Source organism: Schistocerca nitens, chromosome 1 (assembly GCF_023898315.1).
Source record: "Schistocerca nitens isolate TAMUIC-IGC-003100 chromosome 1, iqSchNite1.1, whole genome shotgun sequence".
In the NCBI taxonomy this organism is placed as follows: domain Eukaryota; kingdom Metazoa; phylum Arthropoda; class Insecta; order Orthoptera; family Acrididae; genus Schistocerca; species Schistocerca nitens.
Window position 1 is genome coordinate 507,155,906 of NC_064614.1, and position 19,620 is coordinate 507,175,525.

The 19,620-nt window shown below is 43.7% G+C and overlaps 1 protein-coding gene across 1 annotated transcript in view; it reads right to left on the reverse strand.

Annotated features, from left to right (window-relative positions):
- LOC126253033 (protein preli-like) overlaps nucleotides 1-19,620 on the reverse strand; it is a 36,302-nt gene that overhangs the window by 16,368 nt on the left and 314 nt on the right. The window contains exon 2 of the mRNA XM_049954104.1: nucleotides 3,639-3,852. Within this exon, the coding sequence (XP_049810061.1) occupies nucleotides 3,639-3,852 (214 nt within the window). The remainder of the gene's footprint in view (nucleotides 1-3,638; nucleotides 3,853-19,620) is intronic.

Here is a 19,620-nt window from a genome sequence, read left to right on the forward strand (position 1 = left end):
TTTGGCTGAAATTTAGCACACCAATGCTACCAAGTGTGGAACACTCATGTACAAAATTTTAAGTTCCCCTGTCCATTAGTTCCAGAATTATGGCTTGTGAAAGAAGATGGCATGACCCGGAAATTGCAACCCGCATCTGGCAATCTATCTGCAGACCCAACTTCAGGCCTTAATAACTTTGGAACTATTCCGCACAGTCCAGTGAAATTTTTACAATCCAGTAACATCCACTTAGAGAACACACTCTATGAATCAAAACACCAACAACATATTTCTGAGGGAAAATAAAATATTCCAAAATGTGATTAAAAAAATGTAATATGTTAAAAGATACATGTAGGTGCCCTCTATGCCAAATATATTTCACTCAAAAAGGGTATAATTTTTTTTTGTGTCAAGCTTAATGTGGCCTAAACACACACTGAACTCATCATGCCCATATCAGTCACAAAAACCGAGTTACATGCACACGAAAATACAAAAATTTGAAAAATTACCTGAAACAAATGAATTTTTGAAGTGTGGTAGCACAAAAGGGACAAGTGGTATCCAAGCCAAATTTCAAACACTGCATAAGTAGACCATAATATAATATGTGGCAAAATTTCAACTTGTTATTGCAAGGCATTTGTGTGCAATAAAAGTTGACAGAGATGTATTTGGTTACGTTTGCCTTGCAATAACAAGTTGAAATTTTGCCACATATTATATTATGGTCTACTTATGCAGTGTGTGAAATTTGGCTTGGATACCACTTGTCCCTTTTGTGCTACTACACTTCACTTCAAAAATCCATGTTTTTCAGGTAATTTTTCAAATTTTTGTATTTTCGTGTGCATGTAACTCAGTTTTTATGACTGATATGGGCATGATGAGTTCTGTGTGTGTTTAGGCTACATTAAGCTTACCACAAAAAATTTATACCCTTTTTGAGTGAATTATAATTGTCATAGAAGGCACCTACAATATGTACCTTTTGACATATTACATTTTTTAAATCACATTTTGGAATTTTTTGTTTTCCCTCAGAAATATGTTGGTGTTTTGAGTCATGGAGCGTGTTCTCTAAGTGGATGTAACTGGGTTGTAAAAATTTCACTGGATTGTGTGGAATATTTCCAAAGTTATTAAGACCTGAAGTTGGGTCTGAAGATAGACTGCTAGATGCGGGTTGCAATTTCCAGGTCACGCCACCTTCTTTACAAGTCATAATTCTGGAACTAATTGGCAGGGGAAACTAATACTTTGTACACTAGTGTTCCACACATGGTAGAATTAGTGTACTGAATTTCAGTCAAATCTGAGACTATGAGCTGGAGCCCCTGGTTGAACTGACATGGAATGACCCCTATGCAGTCTTTCAAAGTTACTGCACTAGGCGTCACTGAAATGATTTTGGGTTTCTAGATTAGTTTGTGATTCTATTTTGCATACAACATTCTAAGAACTGGCCTATTTCCGTAAATATTGGGCACAAAGGACTTGTCAACTTTGCTATAAACTCAAAACACATCAGTTACTCCGGAAGAGGGGGAGGGGGGGGAAGACACTGTTTACTTTACACACACACACACACACACACACACACACACAAAAGACTGATACTGGAAGGGGTTGGCAGAAGAAAGTGCTATCACTCAGTTCATTGATCAAGTTATCTCTCATGTTTTTAATGCACCGCATGCTAGCCTTAGCGACCAGACAGTTGCATGTGCAAGTTGCATCTGCGTGAATGCTTGTGTGTATGTTGTCCTTGTTTAGCAGTCTTTTTGTTATGCCTATCTGTGACTCAATATCCTCGCTATGTGGTGAGTAGCAATCTATCCTTTTCAGAATATTGTCATAAACATATAACAAGTAGTAATACCAAGTATGTTCTTGTTGGTTATCATTTTCTTCCACTGATCCATTCAAGTTCAAATCGATGTGAGCCTTACAGTGTATAACACATGACTTGGTTGTGTAGGCTGTCAAGGCACACTACCACATTTTTATTTGTGCCGTCCACATCTTCTGCTCTGATTTCACATAATATGTTCTCCAATTTCATTCCTTTTTGTTTCCAACTCAGCTCTTTTCTACTATGTCCCTTTTGACAACAGTTTTTATTTTTTTTTTTTTTTTCCTGCCACTCCACACTGAATTCAAACAATAATTGACAATCATTTCCAGTTATTAGCAGTGTCAGTCACAGTGTAGTTCTGGGTGATGTGTGCTCTTCTCTAACCATCTCTCAGCTTGGAATCAAAATTACAGGTAAACAACTTTCACCTCTGTATTGTATGCTCTGAACTTTTTACTTAACATTTTCTCATTTTTATGCCCCTACTATGTATTATGTCAATTTCATTCACACCTCTTCTACTCAAGCGACTTATTATTCGGCAAGCATGTCGACTGAGAAGTAAAAACTTGCCTAAAATTAGTAAGTAGCACAGACAATGTTTAAAATTAATTTTAGCACTCGTACATGTGACGCAGCTGAAACGGAAAAAAATATCTACATGCACAAAAATTTCACTACACTGCTAATAAAGGCAGTAATAACTCACCTCTTCTGAAATGAGAGTTAAGAAAAAGAAAGGGAGCATGGACTAGGAAAATCTTCATTTATCTTACTGGTCCTGAGACTCTGCCATTTTGAACCTTTTATTTTATGGTAATTAATTTTATTATTGCCTGAGGAACAGCAACAGGAAATACTGTCATTCGTAGCACATAAATAGTCCTATTGCTAATGCCACCAAAAGCTGCTTATTTTTTTAAATGCATACCTACATTTTGCAGTTTCTAGGAATGGCAATTATTTCCATTAACATATTTATTAGCAGTTTTCCACATTTAATATCACATTCCTTCTTAAACAACATGTTATACACCTCATCACTGTGAAGGCATGGGTGCATGGGGGGGGGGGGGGGGGGGAGGTGATGATATAAACAACTTACAAACTCATTTGGGCGGATGCAGCTTACTACAAAATCATGTAAACGCTTCCCAGTGAGAGTGATTAGACAAAGGCCTGGTTTCAACTTTCCAACTGAACATTTAAACCAATGAAGCATGTGACATTATTGTGCAAACTGAATTACAGTCTGTGGTACTTTTAGAGGAACCAGTAAAATTGTAGTATTTTTTTTATTATTATCTCTGGAGCATTTAATGCTTCCTGTGCACTAATTATGGGGTATCATTAAATATTTCTTTTTTTATCATCATTTGCAAATTTCTTTTGGAATAGTTACTACTTACAAGTAACTTCAGAAGTTTGACATCATTACACTAAAAATTTGACAGAAGTGTAGCCTTATGCAGAAGTGAACAATAAACAATTCAGACACAAAGAGAATACAAGCTTTTGAAATACGGTGCTTCAGAAAAATGCTGAAGATCAGATGAGTAATGAGGATGTACTGAATCAATCTGTGGAGGAAAGAAATTTATAGCACAACTCGACTAAGAGATCTGGTCATTTGATAGGACACATCCCGAGGCATCACAGAAAAGTCAATTTGGTAATGGAGGGAAGTGTGGGAGGATAAAAATTGTACAGGAAGATGAAGGCTTAACTACAACAGGCAAGTTCAAATGTGAAATCACATATATTCACAAAAAAAGAGGAATGTGTGCATTCTTACCATAACTCTGACATATCCAATGTTTCTGGTGTAGGTGACCAACAACTTCTGCTTAGGATCCACAACAGACTCTTCAACAACTTTGACTGTTCTGCCACTAATGAATCTTTCACCCCATTTAGGAACTCTGTTAGTTTTTGTAAGGAGTCGTTTTGTATAAAGCTTCTGGTCCCGAACTTCTCTGAATACTGTATCTTCACTCAAAACGTGATTGCTGTAATCACAAGACATGTAATATCATACTTCCAGCAGTATCTATTTACAAGATTCTGAAATAAGATCAACTGGAATATACCCCCCCACCCCCTCACTCTCTCTCTCTCTCTCTCTCTCTCTCACACACACACACACACACACACACACACACACACACACACACACACACACACACAAGATTAGAAATCACTGAATCCAAAGCTTTCTGAATTTCTAAGTTCTTTCATCATGATAAGTAAAAAAGTAAATATTCCTGAGGGGGAGGGAACAGCATTCCAAATGTTAAACCATCATAAACCCAAAATAGGGGGAATGAATTAGAAATAACAAGGTATGAACAACACATATTCACATTCCACTCATAAGAAGCTAAAGGTTGCCAGTACGTCAACAATAAGAGCTAAAATTAAAATTAATAAAAAGCATGCCTGGAGAAACACTGGAATGTATACATGCTGCATGCTCCTCATCATTAGCAAATCTCTGCTACATATGGGACAATGGTTTAATGTTGGTTTCCATTTACAAAAGAATCATTACTAACCAATCCAGTTTGCTATCATATTGTATGACAGTTGTATATAAATAGATCACCTGATCTCCAAACCAAGCAAAATTCCAATACAACTAATTAGTGCAATCAGTTGAAACCATCAATGTTACCGTAAGTAAACTTCCATACAATATGTTTCACATAATTTTTACAAGATTCTTTAATACGATTGTTTCATAACATGCTGTGAGGTTATTCCACTAAATGACTACAACTAGCTGAATGTAGGGGCCCAAACTCAAAAATATATCCTGTGGTGTCTTGGCACTGTATTTCATTTTATATTAAGTAAAGTTTCAATACTACTGTTTGTGTTGTTTGTTTTATTTAATTAAAGGCTTGAATGATGCTAAGTGGAGATCAAGGGATGCAGCATGTACATGTGCGGACTACATCAATGTAATTGTAACCAGTTCCTGACCGCTGCCTGTCCCTCACTGCTTTGCACTTCATGCTGTGTCATGTTGCTGATGTGAAGAACATGAACTGATTCGCTATTTTACAGCTCTGTATACTGCACTCAACATAAGGCATGCAAGCTAATGTGAGCCACAAGGTATGTGTACTTGGATTTTGCTCAAGAATGCTGTATTTTATAAATAATAATAAATGTGTTATCACACTCAGCAATTGTCTCATTTACTTCTATTGGGAACTAAAAGAGAGTAGTAATCTTGTATGAGAGAAAAATTGCTAAAATACATTTGATATTCACTCTATACAGGGTGAATGGGGACCAGGGAGGACTCAGGGTGATGTACTGATCCCCTCAAACTGATAAGTCTGAGGTGCTGTCTTTCACTGAAACTGAGCTAATGAGACTCACTTCACCTGTTTTGGGGAAACCTATTTTGTCCAGTGCAAGAGGAGGCAAACACAGAAGGATAAGAGTTCTATTAATATTGGCAGTTGAAACATACAGTGAATGATAGAACCCCTCACAGAAATGGCAGCAAAGAACAGTAAAGGACACCTAGTGCACTCAGTGTGTATGCTTGGGGTGGGGGGCTCATTCAACATGTCAAAGAAGTTATTCCAGCAGCCACTGAGTGAACAGTGTGCAACCAACTGCAGATTGTGGTGCATGTTGGAACATATGATGCCTATCACCTGGGCTTTGAGGTCATACTTGGGTCTTCCAGCAACTGGCAGAGAAGGTTGAGAAGACCAGCCTTGCGCAAGGAGTTTCAACGGAGGTCACAATTTGCAATGTTGTCCCCAGAACTGATCATGGCCCACTGGTTCTGTGTCAAGTGGAAGGAATGAACCAGATACATCAGAAGGTTCTGTGACAAGCTAGGATGCGACTTCCTAGGGTACAACCATAGGGTCCCACTAAATGGGTCAGATGTGCAATACACATCAGAGACTGTTACTAAGGTAGCTGACTGTGTGTGGGGTGCACACAAAGTGTTTTTAGATTAGGCAACACTCCATCCAATCCAGATAACAATAGCCATAGAACACCCAGACATATTATTGCAAGATCAAAAGAAATGCCTCCCACAGGCGAGAGTATTAAAATCATAATGGTAAACTGCTGAAGCATTCGCAACAAAGTGTCACAGTTAGAAGCACTTGTAAGAAGCAGTGAAGCTCACATAACACTAGGAACAGAAAGCTAGTTGAAACCTGAAATTGACAGCAGTGAGATTTGGGGGGAAAATTGCCGAGTATCTCTAAAGGATGGGTAAATGGGAAATGGAGTTGGTGTAGACAAGACACTCAAATCCACTGGGATAGAAATTGGAGCTGCATGTGAGATTGGGCACTACTCAGTATCAAGAGTGGGCATAAAATGATAACTGAATTCTTCTATTGCCCACCAGACTCATCTCCTGATGTAACTGAAAAATTTAGAGAAAACCTCAACTCACTTGTACATACATTCGCCAGTCATACTGTAGTAGGTTACCCAGTCATATTGTAATCACTGGTAGGAACTTTAAGCATCCAACAATTAATTCGGAAAATTACAGTTTTGTTAGTGGTGAGTGTGATAAGACATCCTGTGAAACATTACTAAATGCATTGCCTGAAACTACCTACAACAAATAGTTAGGAACCCCACTCATGATGGAAATATATTGGATCTAATGGTAACAAATAGACCTGACCTCTTTGAGGATGTCCACATCGAAACTGGTATTAGTGAGCATGACCTGGTTGTGACAGCATTGATTACTAATGGAAGAAGTACAACTAAAACAAGCAGAAAGATGTATATGTTCAGTAAACTAGATAAAAAATCAGTAGTGTCATATATCAATGAGGAACTTGAAACTCTCAGCACAAGGCAGGAGCATTTGGAGGAAGTATGCATCAAGTTTAAAAGAATAGTTGACCACGCACTGGATAGAAGTGCACCCAGTAGAGAGTTCATAATGGGATGGACTTTCCATGATATATAGTCTCTGTACAGAAACTTCTAAAGAAATGGTGACTAAGCATAATAGGTGTAAAAGCATAAGACTAGAGATAGAGAGCTGCTGAATTAAATAGGTTTGGCTGTCAAGAGAGCAATGCACGAAGCCTTCAATGACTACTGTAGATGAATACTGTCCGATGATATTTCACAAAACCCAAAGAAATTCCGGTCGCATGTAAAGGCTGTTAGTGGAACCAATGTTAGTGTTCAGTCCCTTAGCGAATGAGACAGGAACTGGAACTGAGGGCAGCAAAGCAAAAGATGAAATGCTCAACTCTACTTTCAAATGTCTCTTTACAAAGAAAAAACCTAGGAGAATTGCCCCAGTTAAATCCTAATACCACTGAAAAGATGAATGAAATACAAATTATTATCGGTGATGTTGAGAGACAGCTGAAATTGTTACAATTGAACAAAGGGCCAGGTCCCAATGGAATCCCTGTCAGATTCTATACTAAAAACACTACTGTCAGATTCTATACTGAGAACGCTACCGTCCAATATCCTTGATGTCAATTTGTTGCAGAACCTTAGAACATATTCTGAGCTCAAACATAAGAAGATACCTTGAACAGTATGTCCTCCTCACTGCCAACCAGCATGGATTTTGAAAACACTGATCATGTGAAACCCAACTTGCACTTTTCTCACATGACATACTGAAAGCTTTGAAAGGCAGCCAGGTACATGCAGTGTTTCTTAATTTCCAAAAAGCATTTCACTCAGTAACGCACCTACTCTTAGTGTCAAAAGTACTATATTATGGGGTATCAAGGGAAATTTGTGACTGGACTGAGGACTTTTTGGTAGGGAAGATGCAGCATGTTACCTTGGATGGACACTCATTGTCAGATGTTCAAGTAACTTTGGATGTACACCAAGCAACTTCCTCTTCATGTTTAATGACCTTGCAGACAATATTAATAGTAAGATCAGGCTTTTCTGCAGATGCAGTTATCTGTAAGTATTACCGGAAAGAACCTGCATATTCGGTCAGTTTTTGATAAGATTTCAAAGTGATGCAAAAACTGGCAATTTGCTTTTAACGTTCAGAAATGTAAAATTGTGCTAAGATGAATTTTTTTTGTTTGTTTTGGTTTTAGGGCGCAAAACTGCTATGGTCATTAGCGCCCGGTCTGTGACTTAGGAAACAGTAAAAAACGACAGTGGAAACCAGCAGCAATGGGAACAAAAGTCATAAAATTGGAGAAACTAAAAGCAGAAGGAAGGCTTAAAAATCCACTACAGAAAGGGGTTGGTTGTCCCCAAAAAAAAGCTTCAAATGACTGACGTCATTTCGTTGGCACTAATAAACTCGAGAACGCGATTGGCTGAGCGTGTGTCATCTGCTAAAATCGACGATATATCAGGCGATAGCTGTAGACAGGCACGTAACGGATTAAAAGAGGGGCACTCAATTAAAAGGTGTCTTACCGTCCACAGCTGAGAGCAGTGGGGACAGAGTGGGGGAGGATCGCCGCTTAAAAGATGTCGATGGCTAAAAAGACAGTGCCCTATCCGGAGTCTAGTTAAAATTACCTCCTCCCGACGACGCGTTCGGGAGGAAGAGGTCCAAGCACAAGGAAGAGCTTTCACGTCCCGCAATTTATTATGGGGAAGCGTCGACCAATGCGCGTGCCATAAATGAACAACACGACGACATAAAACGCTCCGTAGATCGGCGAAGGGAATCGATTGGATAGCTGGCCGAAGAAGAGAGACTGCAGCCTTGGCTGCAATATCGGCCGCCTCATTTCCACATATACCAACGTGTCCCGGGAGCCAGAGGAACGCCACCGAGATGCCCCCCAGGTGGAGCAAGCGCAGACAGTCCTGAATCCCATGGACCAGAGGGTGCACAGGGTAAAGAGCGTGGAGACTGAGGAGAGAGCTGAGAGAATCTGAGCAGATTACGTACTGTATCCGCTGATGGCGGCGGATGTAGTGGACAGCCTGGAGAACAGCGTAAAGCTTCGCAGTATAAACCGAACACTGGACGGGAAGCCGAAATTGATTTGGGGTGTCGCTAACAATATAGGCACTCCCTACACCTAACGATGTTTTCGAGCCATCGGTGTAAATAAATGTGGCATCCGTCATTTGTGCACATAGAGAAGCAAATGCCCGACGATAAACAAGTGAAGGGGTACCATCCTTAGGAAATCGACAAAGATCACGGAGCAGGCAGATCCGGGGACGGAGCCAAGGTGGTGCTGTACCCAAAGTTGTCAAGAAGGTTTTAGGACAGCGGAAGGAAAGAGAATGGAGCAGTTGACGGAAGCGGACTCCCGGTGGTAGTAGGGAGGAGGGGCGGCCTGCATACCCTACATCAAAGGAGGCGTCGAAAAAAATGTCATGGGCTGGATTAGCAGGCATGGAAGACAGATGGCTAGCATAACGACTCAGAAGGACTGCTCGCCGATTGGACAGCGGAGGTTCAGCAGCCTCAGCATAAAGGCTTTCCACAGGGTTGGTGTAAAAAGCTCCAGACACTAAACGTAATCCACGGTGGTGGATAGAGTCGAGACGCCGAAGAATAGACGGCCGAGCAGAGGAGTAGACTGTGCTTCCATAGTCCAATTTCGAGCGCACTAAGGCGCGATAGAGGCGGAGAAGGACCACTCGGTCCGCTCCCCAGGAGGTACCATTCAGGACACGGAGGGTGTTGAGGGATCGCAGACAGCGAGCCGAAAGATAGGAAACGTGGGAGGACCAGCACAGTTTTCTGTCAAACATAAGACCCAAGAATTTAGTGACCTCTGAAAATGGAAGGTTGACAGGGCCTAGATGTAAGGAAGGTGGAAGAAACTCCTTACGTCGCCAAAAATTAACACAAACGGTCTTACTAGGAGAAAAACGGAAGCCGGTTTCGATGCTCCAAGAGTGGAGGCGATCGAGACATCCTTGAAGACGTCGTTCAAGAAGGCTCGTCCGTTGAGAGCTGTAGTAGATCGCAAAATCGTCCACAAAGAGGGAGCCCGAGACATCAGGAAGGAGACAATCCATAATTGGATTTATGGCAATGGCAAACAGTACCACACTCAGCACGGAGCCCTGGGGTACCCCGTTTTCTTGGGAGAAAGTACAGGAGAGAGTCGTGTTCACCCGCACCTTAAATGTGCGCTCTGCCATAAATTCGTGAAGGAAAAGGGGCAGCTGGCCTCGAAAGCCCCAAGAGAACAGTGTGCGGAGGATGCCTGTCCTCCAACAGGTATCAGATGCTCTCTCCAGATCAAAAAATATTGCTTCCGTTTGGCGTTTCCGGAGCAAATTGTTCATGATATAAGTGGAAAGAGCAACAAGATGGTCAACTGCAGAACGATGCTTTCGGAATCCGCATTGGGCAGGTGTTAAAACACTGCGGGACTCCAGCCGCCAACGGTAATTCACCATACGCTCCAAAACCTTACAGACACTACTCGTGAGAGAAATGGGGCGATAGCTAGAGGGGAGGTGTTTGTCCTTTCCAGGTTTCGGAACGGGAACGACGATAGCTTCCCGCCATCGTCTGGGAAAAGTACTGTCGGTCCAAATTCGATTATAAAGGCGAAGGAGGTAACGCAGACTATGAGTTGATAAATGCAGCAACATTTGGACGTGGATACCATCCGGTCCTGGGGCGGAGGAGCGAGAAGAAGAGAGTGCATGTTGGAGTTCTCGCATGGAGAAAACAGTATTGTAGCTTTCGCGATTTTGAGAGGAGAAAGCAAGATGTAGCACTTCCGCTGCACGTTTCTTCGGGAGAAACGCTGGCGGGTAATTTGAAGAGCTCGAAATCTCAGCAAAGTGCTGACCCAATGAGTTAGAAATTGCGATGGGGTCCACTAATGTATCACGCGCGACAGTGAGCCCAGAGACCGGGGAGAAACTAGGCGCGCCTGAGAACCGTCGGAGCCGACTCCAAACTTCCGAGGAGGGAGTGAAGGTGTTAAATGGGCTAATAAAGAATTTCCAGCTTGCCTTCTTGCTATCGCGGATGACGCGACGGCATCGCGCACGGAACTGCTTATAGCGGATACAGTTGGCCAAAGTAGGATGGTGGCGGAAAATGCGAAGAGCACGTCGCCGCTCACGTATTGCGTCACGGCATGCCTCGTTCCACCAAGGAACTGGGGGGCGCCAGGGCAATTCGGATGTGTGTGGTATTGAACGTTCCGCAGCTGTAAGAACAACATCGGTAATATGTGTGACCTCATCGTCGACGCTGGGAAAGCGACGGTCATCGAATGTCGCTAGAGACGAAAAAAGGGTCCAATTGGCTTGGGCAAACTTCCAGCGTCGCGGGCGCATATATGGCAGTTGAAGCTGCAGTCGAAGGACACATGGAAAGTGGTCACTCGAGTGTGTATCATCAAGGGCGAACCATTCGAAGCGCCGAGCTAGCGGAACAGTACCGACCGCAAGGTCTAAATGAGATAAATTTGTCGTGGAAGCAGACTTTGTCAACGGTCATTAGCGCCCAGACTACTTTAGGAATGCACCGCGAGTCACAAGTTTAAAACAGCAACGAAACGGAAAACACGATGAAAGACATACTGACAGGCATAGGATTAAAAAAGAAAACAGCATAATCAAATGTCCTTTGAGAGGGTTGTCAAATTGATACAATGAAGAACGCGAGCAGCTGCTCGTGGGTCATCCGCTAAAATGGCTTCTACGGTACATGGCAGGCCAAGATCGAGACGCAGGGTGTTAAAATCCGGACACGACGTTAAAATGTGGCGGACCGTCAGCAATTGCCCACATGGGCAGAACGGCGCCGGCGCAGCCGTCAGCAGATGGCGATGGCTGAACCGGCAGTGGCCAATTCGCAACCGGGCCAAAACTACCTCCTCCCGCCGAGAAGGGCGTGAGGAGGACGTCCAAGCCACGGGAAGAGCTTTCAAGGCCCGAAGCTTGTTGTCTGGAAGTGCAGCCCAATCGGCATGCCACAGCGATACAATGCGCCGACAAATTACCCTGCTACAATCTGACGAAGGGACACAACAAGAAGCTGTCCGAGGCTGGAGGACCGCAGCCTTGGCCGCGGCATCTGCAGCTTCGTTCCCAGGGATACCGACATGGCCAGGAACCCACATAAAGCTAACCGGAGAACCGACGTCCACCAGCTGCTGAAGAGAGCGTTGGATCCGGTGCACGAAAGGGTGAACCGGGTACGGATCACCGAGGCTCTGCATGGCGCTCAGGGAATCGGAGCAGATGACATATGCAGAATGTCGGTGGCGGCAGATGTAAAGAACAGCCTGGTAGAGGGCAAAGAGCTCAGCTGTGAAGACCGAACAATGGCCATGGAGCCGGTATTTGAAACTTTGTGCCCCGACAATAAAAGAACACCCAACCCCGTCATTGGTCTTAGAGCCATCTGTATAAATGAAGGTCATATTAATGAACATCGAACGAAGTTCGACAAAACGGGAGTGGTAGACTGAACCGGGGGTAACCTCCTTCGGGAGCGAGCAGAGGTCAAGGTGGACGCGAACCTGAGCCTGGAGCCAAGGTGGCGTGTGGCTCTCGCCCACTCGAAAGGTGGCAGGGAGTGAAAAATTAAGGTGTTGAAGGAGGCGACGAAAGCGAACTCCAGGGGGTAGCAGGGCGGAGACATACAACCCGTATTGACTGTCGAGAGAGTCATCAAAAAAGGAACGATAAGACGGGTGGTCGGGCATTGCCAGTAGCCGACAGGCATACCGACAAAGCAGTATATCGCGCCGGTAGGTGAGTGGCAACTCACCAGCGTCAGCATGAAGACTCGCGACGGGACTAGTATAAAACGCTCCGATCGCAAGTCGTAAACCCCGATGTTGTATGGAGTTGAGGCGGCGTAAGATGGATGGCCGTGCAGAGGAGTATACGAAGCTCCCATAATCCAGCTTGGAGCGGACGATCGACCGATATAGGCGAAGTAGGACGGTTCGATCCGCTCCCCACGACATACCACTGAGAACACGGAGGACATTGAGAGAACGGGTACAATGGGCAGCCAAATAAGACACATGTGGAGACCAACTAAGTTTCCTGTCAAATGTAAGACCTAAAAATTTTGTTGTCTCCACGAATGGGAGATCAACGGGACCGAGTCGTAAAGACGGTGGGAGAAACTCTTTGTAGCGCCAGAAGTTAATACAGACCGTCTTCTCGGCAGAAGACAAAAATGTGGGGACCCCAGTGTTGAGGCAAACTAGATCCGCTTGGTGGAAGATGTCTAGCAATAGTGAGCCACGTGGACAAGGATGTGGAGATCCCCAAAGCGGGTGGTGGGCATTGAAGTCCCCAACCAGCAAATAGGGGGGTGGAAGCTGACCAAGAAGATGAAGGAGATCAGCTCGTGCCATTGGTGTGGACGATGGAATGTATACAGTACAAAGAGAGAACGTGTATCCAGAAAGTGAAAGACGGACGGCGACAGCTTGGAAGGAAGTGTTTAAATTGATTGGGTGATAATGGAGAGTTTCATGGAGAAGAATCATGAGTCCACCATGTGCTGGAGTGCCTTCAACAGAGGGGAGATCATATTGGACGGACTGAAAATGAGGAAGAACAAAGCGGTCATGGGGACGCAGCTTTGTTTCCTGAAGACAGAAGATGACCGGCGAGTAGGATCGTAAGAGGATCGACAATTCATCCCGATTGGCTCGAATGCCGCGGATATTCCAGTGGATAATGGACATAGGGTGAACAGAAAATGGAGGAATGTGACCAAAGTTGCTGTCAACTCAACGACTGCTCAGAGCTTGCGAACGACAGCATGGAATGGCATTCAGCCGAAGGCAGAAGATCCTGATCCATAGGTTGTTCAGGAGCAGCTCCTGCCACCAGCGATCGGCCAGTTGATCGGCCGCCAGCAGTGCGCCTCGGCGACACAGAAGACGGCCGAGGGCGATTTCCGCCAGGCGGTGCTGTAGATGGGACACGCCTTGGCGGAGAAGGAGATGAACTGGGTTTCTTTGTAGCCCTCTTGGAATTATGATGTTTAGAAGAAGGAGGAACTGATGGTTGTGAAGTTGGGGTACGTAAAAAATCTTCACGAGTATGCTCTTTTTTCGAAGTCTTGGTGTCTGACTTTTGGGCTCGAGATTTAGCAGAACCCGAAGAAGGGTGAGCCATAGAGTGGGCAGGCGAAAGTGGTGAGGTTGAACGGGCGATCTTTGCGCTGGCCGATCTGACGACCATGGTACTGAAGGTGAGGTCGCAAGTCTGCGTGGCCGCCTCCTTTGTTGGCCGAGGAGAAGCAAGGACAGTGCTGTATTTTCCTGTCTGAGGCACGGTGGGCTGTCGACTGGCGAATAATTTTCGAGCAGCAAAGGTCGACACCTTTTCCTTCACTCTGATTTCCTGGATGAGCTTTTTGTCCTTAAAAATGGGGCAATCACGAGAGGAAGCAGCGTGGTCACCCATACAGTTGATGCAGCAAGGGGATGGAGGTGGACAAGCACCCTCATGGGCATCCTTGCCACACGTAACACATTTGGCCGGATTGGAACAGGACTGGCTGGTGTGATTGAACCGCTGACACTGATAGCAACGCGTAGGGTTTGGGACGTAAGGGCGAACGGAAATTATCTCATAGCCTGCTTTGATTTTCGATGGGAGTTGAACTTTGTCAAATGTCAAGAAGACAGTGCGGGTTGGAATGAGGTTCGTGTCAACCCTTTTCATAACTCTATGAACAGCCGTTACGCCCTGGTCAGACAGGTAGTGCTGAATTTCTTCGTCAGACAATCCATCGAGGGAGCGTGTATAAACGACTCCACGCGAGGAATTTAAAGTGTGGTGCGGTTCAACCCGGACAGGGAAGGTGTGGAGCAGTGAAGTACGCAGCAATTTTTGTGCCTGGAGGGCACTGACTGTTTCTAACAACAAGGTGCCATTTCGTAATCTGGAACAAGACTTTACAGGACCTGCAATTGCGTCGACACCTTTCTGAATAATGAAAGGGTTGACCGTGGAGAAGTCGTGACCTGCGTCAGACCGAGAAACAACAAGGAACTGTGGCAACGATGGAAGAACTGACTGTGGCTCAGACTCAGTGAACTTACGCTTGTGAGCAGACATAGTGGAAGGTGATGAAACCATTGCGGAAGAATCCCCCATGATTACCGGCGTCTCTGATGGCGCGCTCCTCCCTTGTGGGGGCCCTCTCTGAGGCTGAAATTGGGCAGTCCAGCAAGATGTGGACGACCGTCATAGGGGAGTCACAGAGACACCGAGGTGGGTCCTTGTGACGGAGGAGGTAACCATGCATTAGCCATGTACGGCCAATGCAGAGCTGGCAGAGAACCACAGAGCCCTGCATGGAGGACTTCGACACATTTGTAGTCTCCTTAATGGCATACAGTTTGTGGTGCGTACTGCGACTATCCCATTCCGTCTCCCAAAGCCTTGCGGATAAAGACTGAATGCAGGTCAGTTTCATAGATGCCCATATCTAGAAGCAGTTTCCGTGTAGCCTGTTTGGCCAGCCTGTCAGCAAGTTCATTGCCTGGGATTCTGACACGACCTGGGATCCACAGTAAAACCACGAAACGACTGGACAGTTCCAGGGCATAGATGGACTCCAGAAAGGTCACTACCAAAGGATGGCGGGGGTAGCACTGGTCAATAGCTTTTAGGCTGCTCAAGGACTCAGTACACAGAAGAAGTGACTCACCAGGGCACGAACGGATGTGCTCAAGAGCATGAGATATGGCCGACAGCTCTACAGTGAAAACACTGCAGCCATCAGGCAAGGAATGCTGTTCAATATGTCCTCTGCGGACATATGTGAAGCCAACGTGACCGAGAGCCATCGAGCCATTGGTCTAAACCACTTCATGGACTCAGTACATGTCATGAATCGAGAGGAAGTGACAGAGGAGAACCACAGAGTTAACTGAGTCCTTAGGACCATGTGAAAGGTCCAGGCGAAGCCGCAGCCGAGGTGTACACCATGGATGTGTACATGATTGGACCTCGAGTATAGGTGGTAAAGGCAGGGACTCCATTTTATATAGAAGGGATCGGACACAAACTGCAATTTTAAGCCCTGACCTGCGCTGCCGATGCGGGAGATGAACCGCCGTTGGTGGTAAAAGGAGATGGTAATTTGGATATACAGGAGAACTAGGAACATGTGCAACATAACTTTCAATGGAGGGACTCCGGCCTACAGCAGGACACTGGTCACCGGACTCGTCCTAAAATCTCCCGTCACTAGTCGAACGCTACAATGGCACACTGGGTCGAGGAAACGCAATGCTGAGGGTGCCGTCGAACCGTAAACCTGACTTCCATAGTCAAGGTGGGATTGAACAGGGGGTCTGTAGAGCTTCAGCAGTGTATAGTGATCTGCACCCCAGTTGGTGTTGCTCAGGAAGCGGAGGGCATTGAGGTGCTGCCAGCATTTCCACTTAAGCTGACGAAGATCAGGAAGCCAAGCCAATCGGGCATTGAAAATCAGTCCTAAGAATAAATATGTATCCACTACAGTGAGTGGATCGTCATTAAGGTAAATTTCTGGTTCTGGATGAATGGTACACAGCCGACAGAAGTGCATAACACACGACTTTGCGGCTGAAAACTGAAAGCTGTGGGCTAGAGCCCATGACTGCACCTTGTGGATGGCTCCCTTTAGACACCGCTCAGCAACACCTGTACTGTAGCAGCAGTAGGAAATGCAGAAGACGTCTGCATACAGAGAAGGTGAGACGGACAGCGCTACAGCCACTGCTAGGCCGTTATTGGCCACTAAAAATAGAGATAAACTCAATACAGAGCCCTGCGAGACTCCATCTTCACAAAGATATACAAAATCTCAGCATGGTAATGTTTTCGAATGTAAGACTTATAATTTGTAATCATTATTACTATAATCTGTATTGTTGCTTAAATACTAGAAACACATTCTACATCCTAGTGATACAATCGCATCAAGAATCTATGGAACACGTAAATAAATAAATAAATGAACCTATTTGCAATCACAGTTCTTTTATGGCTTTGGATGGAAAGTAAATAGCCTGAGAGTGTTACCATTTGGGCTTCATGATCACTAAAACTTGTATTTTCACAAGCTGCCATATACATTGTGTTAACAAATATTTGGTCCATAGTGGCACAAGCTTTTGTAATTATAGCTGGAATTGTTATTGTTTGTTTTAAACTGAAAATATCTCTTAGACTGAGCAGCATAGAAATCTCCACATACTACTGCCAATTCCATACCTCCATGTATTCTACATAATAATGTTTCAGTTTATTGAGGACTGTCACAAATTTCAAGTTAAAAGAATAGTTGACATTACACTGGACAGATATGTGCCCAGTGTAACAGTTCAAAGTGGGAGGGAACCTCCACAGTATACAGTCACTGTAAAGAAAGTTCTAAAGAAACAGAGATTACTGCATCACAGGTGTAAAGCGAAGTGTAGGGCTACAGATAGAGAGATGCTCAATGAAACATGTTTGGCTATCAAGAGAGCAATGGATGAAGCCTTCAATAGCAAAATATTGTCAAAGGACAATTCACAAACTCTAAAGAAAGTCTGGCCATATGTAAAGACTGTTAGTGGCACCAAAGTTAGTGTCCAGTCCCTAGTAATGAGACACGAACTGAAATTGAGGGCAGCAAAGCAAAAGCTGAAATACTTAACTCAGTTTTCAAATTTTCCTTTACAAAGGAAAACCTGGGACAATTGCTCTGTTTAATCCTTGTACCACTGAAAAGATAAATGAAATAGTCATTAGTGATAAGAAACAGCTGAAATTGTTAAAACTGAACAAAGCTCCAGGCCTCGATGCAATCCCTCTCACATTCTATACTGAATTTGCCACCAAGTTAGTCCCTCTTTCACTATAATCTATCAGCTCTTGTAAAAAGGTGCAGGTCATACCAGTCTACAAGAAGGATAATAGAAGTGATCTACAAAATTACCCTCCAATATCCTTGACAAGGACTTGTTGGAGAATATGAGAACATATTATGAGCTCATACAATGAGGCATCTTGAACAGAATAACCTGGCCTCAACACCCAAAAACATCGATCATGTGAAATCCAACTCTCACTTTTCTCACATGAAATACTGGAAGCTTTGGATCAAGGCAATCCGGTAGATACAGTGTTTCTTGATTTCCGAAAAGCATTTGACTCAGTACTGCACCTACACTTATTGTCAAAAGTACCAACATACGGGGTATCAAGTGAAATTTGTGACTGGATTGAGGACTTATTGGTAGAGAGGATGCAGCATGTTATATTGGATGGAGAGTCACTGACAGATGTTCAAGTAACTTCTGGTGTGCCCTATGGAAGTGTGTTGCTGTTTATGTTTTATATTAATGACCTTGCAAACAATATTAATAGTAAAATCAGGCTTTCTGCAGATGATGCAGTTATCTACAACAAAGTACCATCTGAGAGAAGCTGCATAAATATTCAGTCAGATCTTATAAGATTTTAACATGGTGCAGAGATTGGCAACTTGTTCTAAATGTTCAGAACTGTAAAATTTTGCACTTCACAAAATGGAATAAATGTAGTATCCTTTGACCATAATATCAATGAGTCACTGTTGGAATTGGCCAACTCATACAAATACCCGGCTGTAATACTTTGTAGGGTTATGAAATGGAATAATCACATATATTCAGTCTTAGGTAAAGTAGGTTGTAGACTTCTGTTTATTGGTAGAGTATTGGGAAAGCACTATCGGTCTACAAAAGATATCGCTTACAAATTACTTGTGTGACCCATCCTAGAATATTGCTCAAGTGTGTGGAACCCATACCACATAGGACTAACATAGGACACTGAATATATAGAGAATGGCAGCATGAATGGTCATTGGTTTCTTTAATCTGAGGGAGAGTATTACAGAGATACTGAAGGAACTGAACTGGCAGACTCTTGAACACAGACAAAAACTATTCTGCGATTGTCTATAAACACAGTTTCAAGAACTGGCTTTAAATTATTACTCTAGGAATATACTACAACCCCCTATGAATCGCTCGCACAGAGATCGTGTTGATAAGATCTGAATAATTACTGCATGCATAGAGGCATTCAAACAATCATTGTTCTCACACTCTATACATGAATGGAACAGGAAGTGACCCTAATAAATGGTATGATGGGATGGAATGTGATGTCAATTACCCATTTCATGGGCGAGATCTGACTACTTGTTTTATCTATCAATGAAGATTTTTCGAGTCTAAAAACAAATTGTCAATCTCTGTTGTAATATGGCCTTCAAGCCTCATAACGAATTTTACTGTGACCCTCATCATCGTCTCCGCCCAAAAGTGACTCTGCAGTGGAGTCTGCATACCGAGTGAATCAGCATTGACATAAATACAATATACGATTTTCATATTTCACTCAGAAACACACTCTGTAATGCGGAACATGAACTGCAATCTCCCTCCTCACAATTAGCTACCTTTAAAACACATACTCTAGTAGCTCCAATTATGCGAAACCACTGCCGTTGGTTGCTTCTACATTTTGCATTAACTATAAGTTACTTGTAATGTTACTTTTGCTTGAGATGTGATGTTCCTGTATGTTGAGGCATTTTAATCCTCTTTTTGTCTGTCTTGCATCATTACACGGTTTTCTGCTGTGATCTGCAACAGCTAAAATGATCAGAAAACTACTTTGTGATATATCTGGGTCTGTTATGGATCTTTCCTAACAACGCATTCCTACTGTACGTGATTCATCGTGGTTTGTTACTGACCTATAGTTCAAATCATGCTATTGACGATTTGGAAGTAAGATGCCTGACAAAGTATATTTCACGA